Source organism: Chlorocebus sabaeus, chromosome 16, assembly GCF_047675955.1.
Source record: "Chlorocebus sabaeus isolate Y175 chromosome 16, mChlSab1.0.hap1, whole genome shotgun sequence".
In the NCBI taxonomy this organism is placed as follows: Eukaryota; Metazoa; Chordata; class Mammalia; order Primates; family Cercopithecidae; genus Chlorocebus; species Chlorocebus sabaeus.
Window position 1 is genome coordinate 4,161,221 of NC_132919.1, and position 17,033 is coordinate 4,178,253.

At 40.9% G+C, this 17,033-nt stretch overlaps 1 protein-coding gene across 3 annotated transcripts in view; it reads right to left on the minus strand.

The window, feature by feature from the left end:
• Positions 1-17,033, minus strand: part of UBE2G1 (ubiquitin conjugating enzyme E2 G1) — a 102,047-nt gene that overhangs the window by 15,733 nt on the left and 69,281 nt on the right. For 2 of the 3 annotated variants that reach the window (XM_008009911.3, XM_073004599.1), the window contains exons 3-4: positions 13,542-13,639; positions 5,698-5,876 (exon numbers count right to left, since the gene is read on the minus strand). In XM_008009911.3, coding sequence (XP_008008102.1) covers positions 5,698-5,876; positions 13,542-13,639 — 277 coding nt within the window. The remainder of the gene's footprint in view (positions 1-5,697; positions 5,877-13,541; positions 13,640-17,033) is intronic. The other variant, XM_073004600.1, reaches the window with a different exon arrangement.

Sequence of the window (17,033 nt, forward strand, 5' to 3'; positions counted from 1 at the left end):
GAGAGCAAGACAGAGAGGAATTGGGGGAGAGGGGAAACAAAGGGAAAAGCGACTATTGAACAGAGGCCTAAAGAAGCTAAAATTTGGAAATGGCAAATCTGAGAAGAGCCTGAATAAAAAACGGGGCTGAGGCCGTGCATGGTGGCTCACACCTATAATCTCAGCACTTTGGGAGGCCGAGGCAGGACCTCAGGATCACCTGAGATCAAGACTTCAACACCAGCCTGGCCACCATGATGAAACCCATCTCAACTAAAAGATACAAAAATCAGCTGGACATGGTGGCGCACGCCTGGAGTCCCAGCTACTTGGGAAGCTGAGGCGGGAGAATCGCTTGAACCTGAGAGGCAGACGTTGCAGGGAGCCAATATCGCACCACTGCACTCCAGCCTGAGGGACAGAGCAAGACTCCATCTCTCAAAAAAAAGAGGGACTGAAAATAGAGATTAACTGAAAGTCTGTATACTCAACATTTTCCCTCACCTATATCAAAATGTTAAGTTTCCCAAAATAATAATGATAATATATAAATTTTGTATAAACATACTGAAGAACACTATAATTACAACTGCTAGGCTGGGTACTGTGGCTCATGCCTAGAATCCCAGCACTTTGGGAGGCAGAGGCAAGCGGATCACCTGAAGTCAGGAGTTCAAGACCAGCCTGGCCAACATGGTGAAACCCCCATCTCTACTAAAAATACAAAAAAATTAGCCAGGCATGGTGGCACATGCCTATAATCCCTGTTATTCAGGAGGCTGAGGTGGGAGAATCGCTTGAACTCGGGAGGCAGAGGTTGCAATGAGCCGAGATCGCGCCACTGCATTCCAGCCTGGGCGACAGAGTGAGACTCTTGTCTCAGAAAGACCAAAAAATAAATAAAAGAACTGCTAGTGTGGGTATTGGTGCCAAAAACAATTACTCCTTCATTTTGGAATTTAAATGACACCTCTTCCTCCAACCCTTACTTTCAGTTTAGTACCTGCTTTGTCTTCCATATAGCTATATAGCCATACAGCTTTGAATGACATAAATAGCATTTCTTTTTTCCCCAGACTGTCACTGTCACTTCTTCTCACTCTGTTGCCTGGGCTGAAGTGCAGCGGTGATCATAGCTCACTGCAGGCTTGAACACCTGAGCTCATGCAATCAATCCCCCCACCTCAGCCTCTGGAGCGTCTAGGACTACATGTACACATCACCACACCCAGCTAATTTTTGTACTTTTTGTAGATTGGGTTTCACCATGTCGCCCAGGCTGATCTCGAAATCCTGGCCTCAAGTAACTCAACTGCCTCGGCCTCCCAAAGTGCTGGGATTACAGGCATAAGCTACCACGCCCAGCCTCAAAATAATTTAAAAGGAAAATTTCCCAGGGCTGGTAGTCTTTAAAATTAAAGCAAATTTTAATTTGGCAAATTAAAAAGAGTTCACACAACTCTGTGAAATTTCCAAAGACCAACAATAAAGAAAAGAACCTAAAGACAATGGGGAAAAAAAAGGAAAAAAGAACAAGTCACCTAAAAATGGAAAAGATCAACCTAGCATCAATTTTCACATCAGCAATAATAAATGGTAAAATATAAATTCTACGTAAATTTGATTTTCTTCCTATAATATTAGAAACCAAGCATCAATCAAGTATAAGGGAAGAATAAAAGCACCTTACATCATAAATAGACTAAGGATTTCATTGCCACATACCCTAAGAGATTACTCTAGGATGAAGGAGGAAATCAACCAAGAAAAAAAAAGAAGAAATGGGATCCATGAAACAAAAGATTCAATTGTGAAGGGGTAATCTGAGCAAGTCAGCTAAGCAGCAGGCTGAGAAAGTCAATCAAATCTGGGGCCAAAGCAGCCAGATTAGACATAAAGAGATCAAGACCATCCTGGCCAACATGGTGAAATCCCGTCTCTACTAAAAATGCAAAAAATTAGCTGGGCATGGTGGCATGTGCCTGTAGTCGCAACTACTCAGGAGGCTGAGGCAGGAGGATTGCTTGAACTTGGGAGGTAGAGGTTGCAGTGAGTTGAGATTGTGCCACTGCACTCTAGCCTGGCGACAGAGTGAGACTACATCTTAAAAAAAAAAAAAAAAAAAAAATGAAGCCAAAGAATAAAGGGATCCAGGAAAGAGGTGGCTAAGAAAAATGGGGGTTTCCTGGAATATGTACTGCTGATTGAGAGGTCAGAAAAACGATACTATGAAAACATAATCAAAGGTGTAGTATGCAAGAAGAAAAAGCAAGTAAGAACAGTAAACTGGGCCAGGTGTGGTGGCTCACGACTATAATCCCAGCACTTTGGGAAGCTGAGGTGGGTGAACCACCTGAGGTCAGGAGTTTGAGACCAGCCTGACTAACATGGCAAAACCCTGTCTCTACCAAAAATACAAAAATTAGCCAGATGTGGTGGCACCCGCCTGTAATCCCAGCTACTCAGAAGGCTGAGGCAAGAGACTCACTTGAACCTGGGAGGTGGAGGTTGCAGTGAGCTGAGATTGTGCCATTGCACTCCAGCCTGAGTAAAAGTGAGACTCTGTCTCAAAAAAAGAATAGTAAACTGTTTATAAGTTATGGTTTTTGGTTTTAATATGAGACAACTAACTAGTTAAATCAGAAGGAAGAATCAGTGGGTTTCAAGAAAAAAAAAAATGGAATAGATTTTGCACAATTTGTGGTGTTTGGACTAGAACTCATGCTTGCATATTTCAACTTCACATTAAGGCCTATTTCAACACGTAGGAAAATGTTTAACATCAAGAGAATAACTTTACTTTGGCAGTACATTTGGCTTTTTTTTGGATTCAGCTATTTTGAGGGTTAATAAACATTTTTGCATATTCATGGTCTTGGTTATTGGCTATTAATTTACTCTTCTTTAAGATAAAAGGGCCAGGGCAGGGGCCGGTGGCTCATGCCTGTAATCCCAGCACTTTGGGAGGCCGAGGCGGGCGGATCACGAGGTCAGGAGATCGAGACCATCCTGGGTAACACTGTGAAACCCTGTGTCTACTAAAAATACAAAAAAATTAGCCAGTGGTAGTGGCGGGCACCTGTAGTCCCAGCTACTCGGGAGGCTGACGCAGGAGAATGATGTGAACCTGGGAAGTGGATGTTGCAGGGAGCTGAGATCGCGCCACTGCACTCCAGCCTGGGCGACAGAGTGAGACTCTGTCACCAAAAAAAAAAAAAAAAAAAAAAGGCTGGATGTGGTGGCTCAAGCCTGTAATCCCAGCACCTTGGGAGGCCGAGGTGGGCGGATCACTTGAAGTCAGGAACTCGAGACCAGCCTGGCCCACGTGGTGAAACCCCATCTCTACTAAAAACACACAAAAAAATTGCTGGGCGTGGTTCCGCACATCTGTAACACCAGCTACTTGGGAGGCGAAGGCAGGAGAATCGCTTGAACACGGAAGGCAGAGGTTGTGGTTGCAGTGAGCGGAGATCGCGCCACTGCACTCCAGCCTGGGTGACAGAGCAAGACTCTGGTTCAAAAGGGCAAATACATACGTAAAATAAAAAAGGCAACTTGTCAGCTCTGATTTTTTTTTTTTGAGACAGAGTCTCGCACTGTCACTCTGGCTGGAGTGCAGTGGTGCAATCTCAGCTCACTGCAAGCTCCGCCTCCCAGGTTCAAGCAATTTTCCGTGCCTCAGCTTCCCAGGTAGCTGGGATTACAGGCACGTGCCACCACGTCTGGCTAATTTTTTTGTATTTTTGGTAAAGACGGGGGTTTCACTATGGCTCAAACTCCTGACCTTGTGATCTGCCCGTCTCAGCCTCCCAAAGGGCGGGGATTACAGGTGTGAGCCACCGCACCCAGCCAACTCTGATCTTATTATTAAAATTGCTGATAGTTGAGCATGAACCAAATAAACATTCATCAGTTCTCTCTCAAAATGATTCCCTAGGATTTCTTTTAATGCAGCTATCACCCCTTCTCCCTTATCATCTCTTACATTGTTTAGACTAATACTTGATTAAATAGAAAGACAGTTTTCTGCCGTTTTTAGTTCAATTCTATTATTAATTTCAGTCATAGCTTTCAAAGGGAGTTATCTATAGTGTCTTAGTCTATATATAAGATTCCACCCAAGTTATTATTAACCTAAGAAAAAAGGTAAATGTTATGCCCTGGCTTTGGTATATAGTACTAACAAAGGTTCTCAGAATAAGAATGAAAGGCTTTTCAAAGAAAGAGAGAAGGCTAAGGAACTAGCAACTATTCTGGATTAAAGCAAACTAATAAAACTTGAATACAAATATAACAGAGGTTCCTAGACTAGCCTCTGGATTTAAAAAGAAAAAAAGCTGCAGGATGGGGGCGTGGCAGCTATAAAGAATACGGGACAATCCAATCCAATGTGAATATAGATTGTATATAGTACCACATCAATGACAGACTTGTACTGTGTAAGTCTGTAAGTAAGTCTGTCACGTGGAAAGACAGCATTGTTCTTAGGGAACAGATCCTGAAACATTTTGGGGTGAAGGGTTATGGTATCTATAAACTACTCTCAAACTGTTTAGAAAAAAGTGTTGCAAAATTTCTACAACTGGTGAATCTAGGTGAAAGGTATGGTGGTGTTCATTTAACTAATACATTTTTTTCTATAGATGTGAAACTTTTGAAAATTGAGAACTTGGGGATAATAACATGAACTTTAGACTAGGCATTAAATTGTCTTAGGTATGACAATCGCTCTTGTTTTTAGAGTCCAGGTCTCGCTCTGTCTCCCAGGCTGGAGTGCAGTGACATGATCTCGGCTCACTGCAACCTCCACCTCCCGGGTTGAAGCCGTTCTCCTGCCTCAGCCTCCCAAATAGCTGGGACTACAGGCGCCTGCTACCACACCCAGCTCATTTTTTGTATTTTTAGTAGAGACGGGGTTTCACCATGTTAGCGAGGATGGTCTCGATCCCCTGACCTTGTGATCCGCCCGCCTCAGCCTCCCAAAGTGCTGGGATTACAGGCGTGAGCCACCGTGCCTAGCCCCGATTCCTTACTTTTTATCTTTTGTGTTAACTACTATAGGATTTTGCTCTGTGGTTACCATGAGGCTTACAAAAAAATTTCATAGCTACGACAAGCCATTTTAAGCTGATAAAAATCTGACTGCATTGAAAAACTACACTTCTGCTCTGCCCATCCCACCCCCAATTCTAAATTGGGTGTCACAGTTTCCATCCTAATAACGTACAGTATTCTTGAAAACTGCGGAGAGGAGAATTTAAGTGTTCCCACAACAAAATTAGTAAGTATGTGAGGTAATGTGTATGTGAATTAGCTCAATTAGTCACTCCACAACATATACATATTTCAAAACAACATGTTGTATACAATAAATATGCACTTTTGGCCAGGCATAGTGGCTCACACATGTCATTGGAACAATTTGGGAGGCCAAGGCTGGAGGACCACTTGGGCCCAGGAGTTTGAGGTTGCAGTGACCTATGATGGTGCCACTGCACTCCAGCCTAGGTGACAGAGAGAGACCCTGTCTCAAAAAAAAATAAATACATACATAAATAAACATATTTATATTTATTTTGTCAAAAATAAGAACTATGGAAAGATACATATACACACACACACATGCATGCACACATTCATGCATACTTACATACATACTAACTATAGTTCAAGTTTTATCACAAGGGAAAGTGAAGGGAAGACGTGTGACCGCCTTACCGCAGCATCAACATTAGCAGGTGAGTCTCCATTAGGGTCTGCCAGCATAGAAATGACACTAATCATGATGGTTTCCACTGTGTGGATAGGGAGCCAGCGTTCTTCTGGCTTTTCATAACCATACTTATCTTCTCCAGGCTCATGAAGAATAGAAATGCACACATCACCATTTTTATCAACTGCAAAATTCAAGAAGAGGCTTGTTTCATATATTGCTAATTTGGTTATACACAAAATTATCAATTACAAATGTGACCCTGATTCACACAGTACCTTTATCAAACATGACACATACACAGAAGTTAATGTCCAAAATGGAACGTGTTGACTTTTTTAGGAAGACTATAGCATAGATTTTACCAAATACACAGGATCCATCTGACAAACCCAGTAGGAATGTAAGCTATCTTTTTATTTATGTAAAACATAAAGCTATCTAGTATGTAGATGGTGCCTAACATTTACATGTCCTAAGTATAATATAATAAATGAATAAGCAGCAACTATTGGATGCATTCTTCATGTGCAGAAAGCATATTTTTCCAAATGCCAGCAACTGAGTTTCTATGTAATGGCTTCCTAGTTTCCCCACTAACTTACCGACTTAAATTAGTGATACTCAAAGGTCGAGAGATTTTCCTAAGAAATGTATTTTTACAATCATATAAAGGCAAAATTGTATTTTCTGGGAAAGGAGTATATTCAAATTCACAAAAGAAACATGCCATACTGCCAATGAAAACTCATCAACATATATGACACTCATGAGGCCTCCTTTCCATGAACACATTTAATAAGAAAAACATCCTTATTTTTAGGAGACATGTATTGACCTGTTTAAGTGGTTCGGCAAAAAGTAAAATACTACTTATTGATTAAAAAAAAGATCTTAATCCACTAATTCATTTATACATCATACAAATAATCCCTATTGTGAAATGAATCTTTTATGGTAACGTTTACCCACTGTAAATTTTTTTTAAAAGCACACTTTGAGGAAGAAATTTTAGAAAGGAATTTGAGTAGTGACAATATTTATGTATATTTCACTCCTAACTTATCCTATCTAGTCTAACAACTTTGTGAATAAATATAATTCTAAATCTTATTTTTCATTTCATAACATCAGTATTTCTGCTGTTATGAACTCTGGGTAATCAGAATCAAAGTCTGTATATACCAATCAATATCACTACTCTCTTAATTCAACAAAATTCTTATTTTTTGGTGTTGTTTGTTGTTGCTGTTTTGGTTTTTTGAGACAGGGTCTCACTTTGTCACCCAGCTGGAGTGCAGTTGTATGATCACAGCTCTATCCAGGCTCAAGCGATCCTCCTGCCTCAGCCCCCGAAGTAGCTGGGACCATGGGCACATGGCATGATGCCTGGCTAACCTGGCTTTTTTTTTGGTAGAGATGGGGTCTCACTATGTCGCCCAGGCTGGTCTGAAACTCCTGGCTCTAGCAATCCTCCCACCTCAGCCTCCCAGGTAGTTGGGACCACAGGCACATGGCACCATTCCTGGCTTTTTTTTTTTTTTTTCTTGGTAAAGATATCGTCTTACTGTATTGCCCAGGCTGGTTCCACACACTTGGGACACTCCCACATTAGCCTCGCAAAGGGCTGGGATTACAGGAAAGAGCCCCTGCGCCAGCCGACAAATACTTTTTCAATGCCTACTGCATGCCAGGCACACATGTGACAGAGAAGTACAGCAGTGAATATATGGCAGGAAAGGCCCACGTCTTCTATGTTTTATGTATGAGTTTTTCTATAATTAAGGTTCCTCTTCCCAATCCATCCCTATCTGCTAGTAAAATCTATTAACTAAAATAGAATCGGGGCAAGAATAACATTGAGGGCCAGGCGTGGTGTCTCAAGCCTGTAATCCCAGCACTTTGGGAGGCCAAGGAGGGTGGATTACCTGCGGTCAGGAGTTCAAGACCAGTCTGGCCAACATGGAGAAATCCCATCTCTACTAAAAATACAAAATTAGCCAGGCATTGTTCACACACCTGTAATCCCAGCTACTCGGGAGGCTGGGGCAGGAGAACTGCTTGAAGCCAGGAGGCGGAGGTTGCCGTGAGTCAACATCGCACCATTGCACTCTAGCCTGGGCAATGAGTGAAACTCCATCTCCATAAAAAAAAAAAAAAAAAAAAAAAAAAGACCATCGAAACTTGTAACGCTACAAAGTTCAACATAGAGTATTACTGTTTTACAATGTTTTCTGTACTTATTGTGTAATAAGGATTTTTTCCAAGTCATTTTTCTTTAAAAACATGCTATTAAGTATGTGCACAGAATTCTAACACCATAATATAAGATCCATTTTTCTTTTTTAAAAAAAATCAAGCTATCGCTAATCCGGGATCTTTACATTTTTAACCTTCTCATGTCATTTTAAACATACAGTTTATTTTAGAATGAGAAGATTTTTTAGGCTTAATACCTATTATCAAACTATAGTTTAAAGGATTGTATCAATTTATACTGCCATCAGCAATCTGAGATGTCCATTTCATTGCCTCATCAAGATGAACATTTTCCTTTATTGATGCTGTTTAAATTTTATATGTGACATCTGGTTTAATTCACTTTTCTAAATGCTTTGGGGTGACAACTTTCCATGGATATAACCTGTGTGTCTTTCCTCTTTTGTGAAATGTCTTCTTATCCTTTAGCCAGTTATGTACTTAATGTTTACTTTTCTCTTGCCAAAATGTTTCTCAAGTTTTCCCCGTATGATTTTTGCCTGTTACTTTCTTCTTTCATTTCAGTGTTCATTAGAGATGGAACTAAGCTACCTGGGCTGGGCACAATGGCTTGGCCCACTGTAATGTACGGCTGGCCCGTAATCCCAGCACTTTGGGAGGCTGAGGTAGGCGGATCTCCTGAGGTCAGGAGTTCGAGACCAGCCTGGCCAACATGGTGAGCCCATCTCCAATAACAATACAAGAATTAGCCAGGCTTGGTGGCACACACCTGTAATCCCAGCTACTCAGGAGGCTGAGACAAGTGAATCGCTTGAACCTGGGAGGCGGAGGTTGCAATGAGCCACTGCACTCCAGCCTGGGCGACAGAGATAGATTCCGTCTCAAAAAAAAAAAAAAAAAAAAAACCAAACCAAACCAAAACAAACAAAACTAAGCTACCTAAACAATGCATACACTTCTAGCTATCTCCTTTTTCTTGAGGCCATGAATCTGAAATTCTGAAAAACTGATTTACCCTCATCTTCTCTATTTGCTTACTACTCGGGTATTCCTTTATTCTCCTAGAAACTGGCTTCTTCTCCCTAGCAGGATGCTACAACTGTGTCCACAAGTGGTCTGGATAACATGTTTATTCTCCTGGGTACTTTTACCTACCTGAAGTCACCCCTGTGGGCCAAGACAACTAATACTATGACAACACTTTGCTGGATACATTTTCCTCCCCTGGCATCTGTGGTACTCTTGTTTTCCCCTGGTTCTTCAACCATTGTCTCAGTCACTTTCTAGTTTTCATCTTCCTTAATCTGACCTTGGATGTTATCCTAATCCCCAACACTAACTGTACTTTCCCTAGGAAAATTAACCCACTCATTATGACGTTATCTATCATCTTGATACAGTAACTTCCAAGGCCCCTAAGCTCATTGCTGAACCCTAGACTAGTTTTACCTAATTATCTAACTGGATGTAGCAAGTATACCACAAGAAAAACTGAATATATGTAAGGTCAGTCATATAAAACTATTTCCCTATAATAATTTTATAACATCTCTATAGTTCACCTACTATACAATTTACCTATTTGAAGCACACAATTTAATGGTTTCTGTCTAGTATGTCTACAGAGTTGTACAATCAATACCACAATCAATTTTAGACTATTTTTACCCTACAATGAAACCCAGCACCAATTAGCAACCATTCCTCAATCCCCTCACTTCCCCTCCAGCAGTAAGGAACCACTAACCTACTTTCGATCTACTTTCAGTCTCTATGGATTTGCCTATTCTTGACATTTCACATAAAGAGAATCGTAACCTATGTCACCTTTTACAACTGACTTTGTTCACTTAGTATAATGTTTCCAAGGTTCATCTATGTTGTAACATGTATCACTACTTCATTTCTTTCTTTTCTTAAGAAAACAGTATCATGTAATTCATTTCTTTTTATTGCCAAATAATATTCCATTACATGGATCCACATTTTGTTTTTCTATTTATCAACTGATAAGACATTTGGGCTGTTCCTACTTTTTGGCTGTTATGAATAATAAACGCTGCTATGAACACTCATATTCAAGCTTTTTCTGGACATGTGTGTTCAGTTTTCTTGGTTAGGTTCCTAGGACTGGAACTGTAGGGTCATATGGTAACTATACTTAACCTTTTGAGGAACTGCCAGACTCTTTTCCAAACATCCGCACCATTTACCTTCTTGCCAGTAGTGCACTGGAGTTCTAATTTCTCTACTTCCTCATTGACACTTGTTATTATCTTTTTGATTATAGGAATCCTAGCGGGTAAAAAGTGCTATTTCATGATGGTTTTCACTCTATAATTATTTTTGCAAATGGCCAGTCAATCCTAAATTCTTACTTCTCCATTACCATCCACCTCTGGCAGTCAAGTCAAAGAAACTAAACTGCCCTTCCTGCGACACTATTCTTAGTGCAAGCTTTTATTGTTTTGTACTCAAATGATTGCTAAAATGCTCTACCTCCCTGCTATCTCTCTGACTTCCCCTTCCAATCTTCTATGAGTGTAATCTTTCAAGAAGGAAAATATAAGAGGAACCTATTACATAGCTTTTTTATTTTTTGTCATTTTCTCTTTTTGTCATGACAACCTACTATTATGCACAGCTTTAAAAGTCATTAATTAAACAAGGCCTTACAGCCTCAAGAATGAAGTTCAAGCCAAACATCATCTTTGTTCAAAATTCCATCTAAGACCGGGCGCGGTGGCTCATGTCTGTAATCCTAGCACTTTGGGAGGCTGAGGCAGGCGGATCACTTGAGGTCAGAGGTTTGAGACCAGCCTGTCCAATATGGTGAAACCCCGTCTCTACTAAAACTACAAAAATTAGCCAGGCATGGTGGTGGACGCTTGTAATCCCAGCTACTCAGGAGGCTGAGGCAGGAGAATCACTTGAACCCCGGAGATGGAGGTTGCAGTGAGTCAAGATCGTCCCACTGCACTCCAGCCTGGGCGACAGAGTAAGACTCCGTCTCAAAAAAAAACGAAACCAAAAAAAAAAAAAAAGAAAAGAAAAAAATAAAAAGTCTCTTCAATCTTAAAACACAACACCATTTTATCAGTTGTCCTCTTAAACTACCTAGGTGATTGCTATCTTCCTACCAGAAGGGAAGTCTCCCATGTATTTGCTTACATGTATGTTTTCACTTAATTTTCACAGATAGAAAACATAGGCCTGGCATGGTAGCTCATGCCTGTAATCTCAGTACTTTGGGAGGACAAAGTGGGCAGATCACTTGTGCCCAGGAGTTCAGGACCTGCCTGGCCAACAACATGGTGAAACTCCATCTTTACAAAAAAAATACAACAATTAGTTGGGCGTGATGATGTGTCCTTGTCATCCCAGCTATTTGGGAGGATCACTTGAGCCCAGGAGGTCAAGGCTGCAGTGAGCTGTGATCATGCCGTTGTACTGCAGCCTGGGTGGCAGAGTGAGACCCTGTCTTAGAAAAAAAGGACGGGAAGGGATGGGAGAAAGGGAAGGGAGGGAAGGAAGGAGCGAGAGAGGGAAGGAAGGAGAAAAGGAGGGGCAGAGTGGGGGAAGGAGAGACGGAAGGAGGGAGGGAGGCAGGCAGGCAAGCTAGCTTAAGGCTCCAAGAGGGTTTGCTTAGAGTTACACTGCTAATCTGTGGTGAAGCCAACATTCAGAATCTGTTATATCTTCTTCGAAACAGGTGCAAAACGATTGCCTATTATAATCAAGTAATGCAAGGGAAGGTAGAAGAAGAAACTGCCGAAAGCCTAGGAAGAGATAAAAGTCAAAGCACAAGAGGCAAGTGTGACCCATTCATGCATGCCCACATCATGCAGGAATACGGTTAATGCATTCTGCCACAAACTGTTAGAGATATTTTCCCCTTCTTACTGGTAGGAAAAATAACTATCTTTTATGATCACTGCTGCCTTAGATGCAATAAAATATGCTAAGTCCCTTGGCTCCCAGTACTTTTCCATTTGCCAGTTCCAGTCTCTCATAACGCCCATCTGTTTTTCAAGCCTTGGCTTCTATTACATATTCCATATCCTTCTGATAAATCCTTGTTTAACTTCATTCAATCATTCATTCCTGTCTCACTGATTCCAGCTTAAACCAATATATACGTGTTTCTATTCCCTGCACCCAGAAGTCTTGATGATGAGAAGCAAAATGCAAATTAGTATAATAGCCTAAAGAGACAACTCTGATTACATAGTCAAAATAATTAGAAAAGAAATCTCTGCAAGTTCTATCATACAAAACAAAGCCAAAAGTTCAGAGACTGTTTTACAAATATAGCTTATCTAGCCTAACCTTTGGGGATTTTATTTTACTTTATAAAAGCAGAGAAGTTTTTTTGTTGTTTTTTAAATAAGACGTAGTTACTGGGGGCTTATACACAGGGGAGAGAGTCCAGCGGCAGCTGGCTAGGCAGGAGAACTGCCGCAATGTGGATTTGAAGTGGTAGCTCTTCTTTGAGCAAAAAAAGTCAATGTCATCGCTACATGCACAGCCATACTAGATGCTTTCCAGGCTTAAAAAATATAGTATGTTGTTTCATATGACACTGTCAGTAATCTTACACCTAAGAATATACATAGAAGAGTTGTCCATGGTATAAAAATAACAGGAAAAACTATAAATTACAAAACCAGGTTTCATAATTTCTGTGTTCTTTGTAATAGCCAGTGAATCACCTAATACCTTGATAATTATTCGCTTAATTATAGGAGCTCTATTGATGTTATCGCTCCGTAACCGTGCCTCTGGTTTAAAATATGAGTCTCAAACCAAACTGAAAACTAAGTAAATAAATTAAAAAATGGCCGGGCGCGGTGGCTCAAGCCTGTAATCCCAGCACTTTGGGAGGCCGAGACGGGCGGATCGCGAGGTCAGGAGATCGAGACCATCCTGGCTAACATGGTGAAACCCCGTCTTTACTAAAAAATACAAAAAATTAGCCGGGCGAGGTGGCCGGCGTCTGTAGTCCCAGCTACTTGGGAGGCTGAGGCAGGAGAATGGCGTGAACCTGGGAGGCGGAGCTTGCAGTGAGCTGAGATCTGGCCACTGCACTCCAGCCTGGGCGACAAAGCAAGACTCCGTCTCCAAAAAAAAAAAAAAAAAAAAACTTTTTCCCCATGATCTCTGTTTCTCTTTCTCTCTTTTTTGAGACACAGTCTCACACTGCTGCCCAGGCTGGAGTGCAGTGGTGTGATCTCAGCTCACTGCAACCTGCGCCTCCCAGGTTCAAGCGATTCTCATGCCTCAGCCTCCCACGTAGCTGGGATTACAGGTATGTGCCACCACGCGTGACTAATTTTCGTATTTTGAGTAGAGACGGGGTTTCACCATGTTTGCCAGGCTGGTCTCCAGCTCTTGATCTCAAGTGATCTGCCTGCCTGGCCTTCTAAAGTGCTGGGATTACAGGCATGAGCCACTGTGCCTGGCCTCTCCTCTTTTTAAAGGTTTCAGTACACAGCCATGTGCACGATGAACACAGTACAAACATGCCAAAGCAATTTCACTGAGAAACAGATCTTTCTTATTGACCTTCAACACTTCAATGACAGGTCATCACATTTACAAATGTAAAAGTAAAACTAGGTAAACTTACCATTTGGGTGCCAGATTTCTGTAATGAATTTCATTTTAGGAGGTCGGAGGGGATAATCTTTTGGGAAAGTAAGATGAGCCTTAAAAACACCACCTTCACTGGAAAAAAGAACAAAAAGAAGTTCTTGCCTATAAGTTCCTGCTTTTAAGCATAGAATTGTTAAAACAAATATAAAACAAGGGGGCTAGCACTAACACCGAAAATGAAGTAAACAAATAATCTGGATTCCCCACAGGCAGTTACTTTCTCAAATAACTAGTTGAATAAACTGTCATCGCTATCACTTTAATTAAACTTTCAAGAGAGCTAGTAAAATGAAATCATCTGCTAAAAAGACATTCAGACCAGATCAGATCAGATCACACTACCGCTATGCTACAAACCCTTCCATCACTTCCCAATGCACTTAAAACAAAATTCAGAAGGTTTAACATCACTAGTTTCTCTACGTTGATTTCAAACTGTCATTCCTCTCTGATCTAACCAGTCTTCTTTCTGTTCTTAAACATATCAAACCCTTTATCATCTCAAAACTTATGCACATTTTCTTTTTCCTTATCTAGGAACAGATATACTGCCTCCATCTATCCATTTATTCATTTGATCATTTACCAAATATTTACTCGGCACTTATGTGTCAAACTCTAGGGGTATAGCAGTGAAAAGAATCTCAAGGAGTTGATATTCTAGTGACTTTCCAGAACAGCACTGTAAAAGAGAACTGTAATATTGGAGATGTTCTGTATTTGTGCTGTCCAATAACGTAGCCACCAGCCATGTGAAATAAGCCCGTGACTGCTACTTCAGACAACGCACCTCAGACCACTCACACTGAATTAGCAATCACTCTCAAGGAATCACCAAAAGAACAATACAGTGACTTGTACACACTAACTAAAACCAAAGAGATCCAGTCAGCCTTAAAGGGCAAAAATACTAAATTCCTGTCTTGTGGCCTTGGCACTAAATGTTTCCTCTGTTGGAAATACCTTTCTCCCTTTGTCTTCTGATAATCATTCAGTACTCAGCTTAAACGTTACCTCTAGAAAGATTTCATTAGACTAAAATTTAAACTAGCCACCAGGTCCCCTCTAGTACACTGACCACTTAAAATTTCTTTATTGCAATACCATTTGCACATGTGATTCTTCTATTATAATGTGTCCAACCATTAGAGTCATGATTGTGGTTGTTTCAGATCAGTGAGAAATGAAATTCTCAGCTCATTAAATGGTTTCCATTCACTGAACAAATACACATTGATTACCCAGTTACCTAACCACTGGTCTACGTAAAAGGATACAACAGAGAACAAAGCATTAGAGAGCACTGTGGAGCTTATCATTTTAGTGGCAGAAGGAAAATATCTACCAAGAAAAATTATCAGTAGTAAGTGTGGTCATGGAATGATATGAGGAATCTATTGTTAAGTTTTTAAGAGCAGGTATTTCTAAAATTAGCTCACTTGTCTTTAAAGAAATAGTGGGAGGCCAGACACAGTGGCTCATGCCTGTAATTCTAGCTACTCAAGAGGCTGAGGTGGGAAGGATCCCTTCAGTCCAAGAAGTTGAGGCTTCAGAGAGCTGTGATTGTGCCACTGCAATGCACTCCAGCCTGGGAAACAGAGCTGGGCCCTGTCTCAAAAAAAAAAAAAAAAAAGAAAAGAAAAAAGAAAAGAAAAGAAAGGAAAGGAAAGAAAAAGTGAAAAATTGGGGGTGTGTTGGTATACACATAGAAAAATGTCCAGAAACAGGACATCAGTACATAACAATAGTTAACTAACAATAGTGTAGCGTTATGAGATCTTTTACTCTCTGCTCATTTTAATATAGCTTGAACTGTTCACAAGCAAGTATGAATTTTTATCGCTTTTTCTGATCATAAGACATGGGAGAGGTGCAGATTAAGTTTAAAACAAGAGACACAGCCAGGTGTGGTGGCTCACGTCTGTAATCCCAGCACTTTGGGAGGCCGAGGCGGGTGGATCACGAGGTCAGGAGATTGAGACCATCCTGGCTAACATGGTGAAACTCTGTCTCTACTAAAAATACCAAAAAAACAAACTAGCTGGACGTGGTGGCGGGCGCCTGTAGTCCCAGCTACTCGAGAGGCTGAGGCAGGAGAATGGCATGAACTCGGGAGGCGCAGCTTGCAGTGAGCCCAGATTTCGCCACTGCACTCCAGCCTGGGCAACTGAGCAAGACTCTGTCTCAAAAAAAAAAAAAAGAGAGAGAGACAGATCATTAACACTAAACATTCCTGAATAATTAGGAAATGTCACAGGACTCACAGTATAAAAAGTCAGTGACCTTGACCATATAATTTTTTTAGTAAAACGCAATTTTAAAAAACTGTAAAGGGTTAAAGAACAGGGTAGTAAAGTACTCAAGCATAATAAACAGGACAATTTATACAAAAAGTTTAACAGTTGAAGAAGATAGTAACTAGATGGGGAAAGTGTACAAATCAAGGGCTTTAAAAGAGATACTCAGAAAAAATGAAGAACTGAATTAAGGCCCACCGTAGGGCCTTCCTTTTCAAAACTGATGAGGTTGTCTATTGAAGGGAAGAAGCCTCAGGGCTTGAGGGAATAGATAGAGACTGGAATAGCTGTTGTGAAGAGGGCATGACACCAACAGTTAAGTCTTTATCTTCTCATCCTGTTGCTCTATGTGAGTTAGTGCCAAAATGGGTCTTAGGATATACTGATTATATTGACTATTTTTTCAAACAGGGCTGCAAAAGCAATTTAATGAGTCACTCGCAAAATTTTTTTGTTAACAAAAATAGAAAACAGAGTTTATCACAAGTAGTTTCAGTTATGTAATCTATGTATGTGTTTTATTCACTAATCTATATACACATATGTATGCACTGGGCCATGATGTAAAGTATTTCTAATTACGGGTTTGAAAGCCACAATTACAGAAAACAGCCAAATGTAGCAGCACGCGCCTGTAATCCCAGCTACTTGGGAGGCTGAGGTAGGAGAATTGTTTGAACCTGGGAGGTGGAGGGTGCAGTGAGCCAGGATTGTGCCACTGCCCTCCAGCCTGGGTGACAGAGTAAGACTCCATCTCAATAAAAAAATAAAATAAAAAAAGAGAGTCTATGTAAAAGAACATCAAAGGCATAGCCACAAAGCCCCTGCACTGGATTCTCCTGGCAGCCACGTGCCACCTGATTCCCTGACAACACGGAGTCAGCTTTCCCGTGTCACTTACTTTGGACTGGTTACATTCACGCAAAAAGGTTCACAACAGCTGACTGGAATCTTCATCGTGAAAAACCGATTTAGACCCTCTAAATTGTTTTCAACCTCTAAAATGTCAACCAAATTCAACTAAAAGGGTAGCCCTAAAGATTTAAAGCACACAACTTTCACTCTATCTGAAAATGGCCTTGCCCACTCTAAAGCCACCATGGTGTTTCTGTTTTCTCCTGTCTGTGAACCCCTCCTTCTTCTATTTTACCTGTGGAAATTCTACCTGC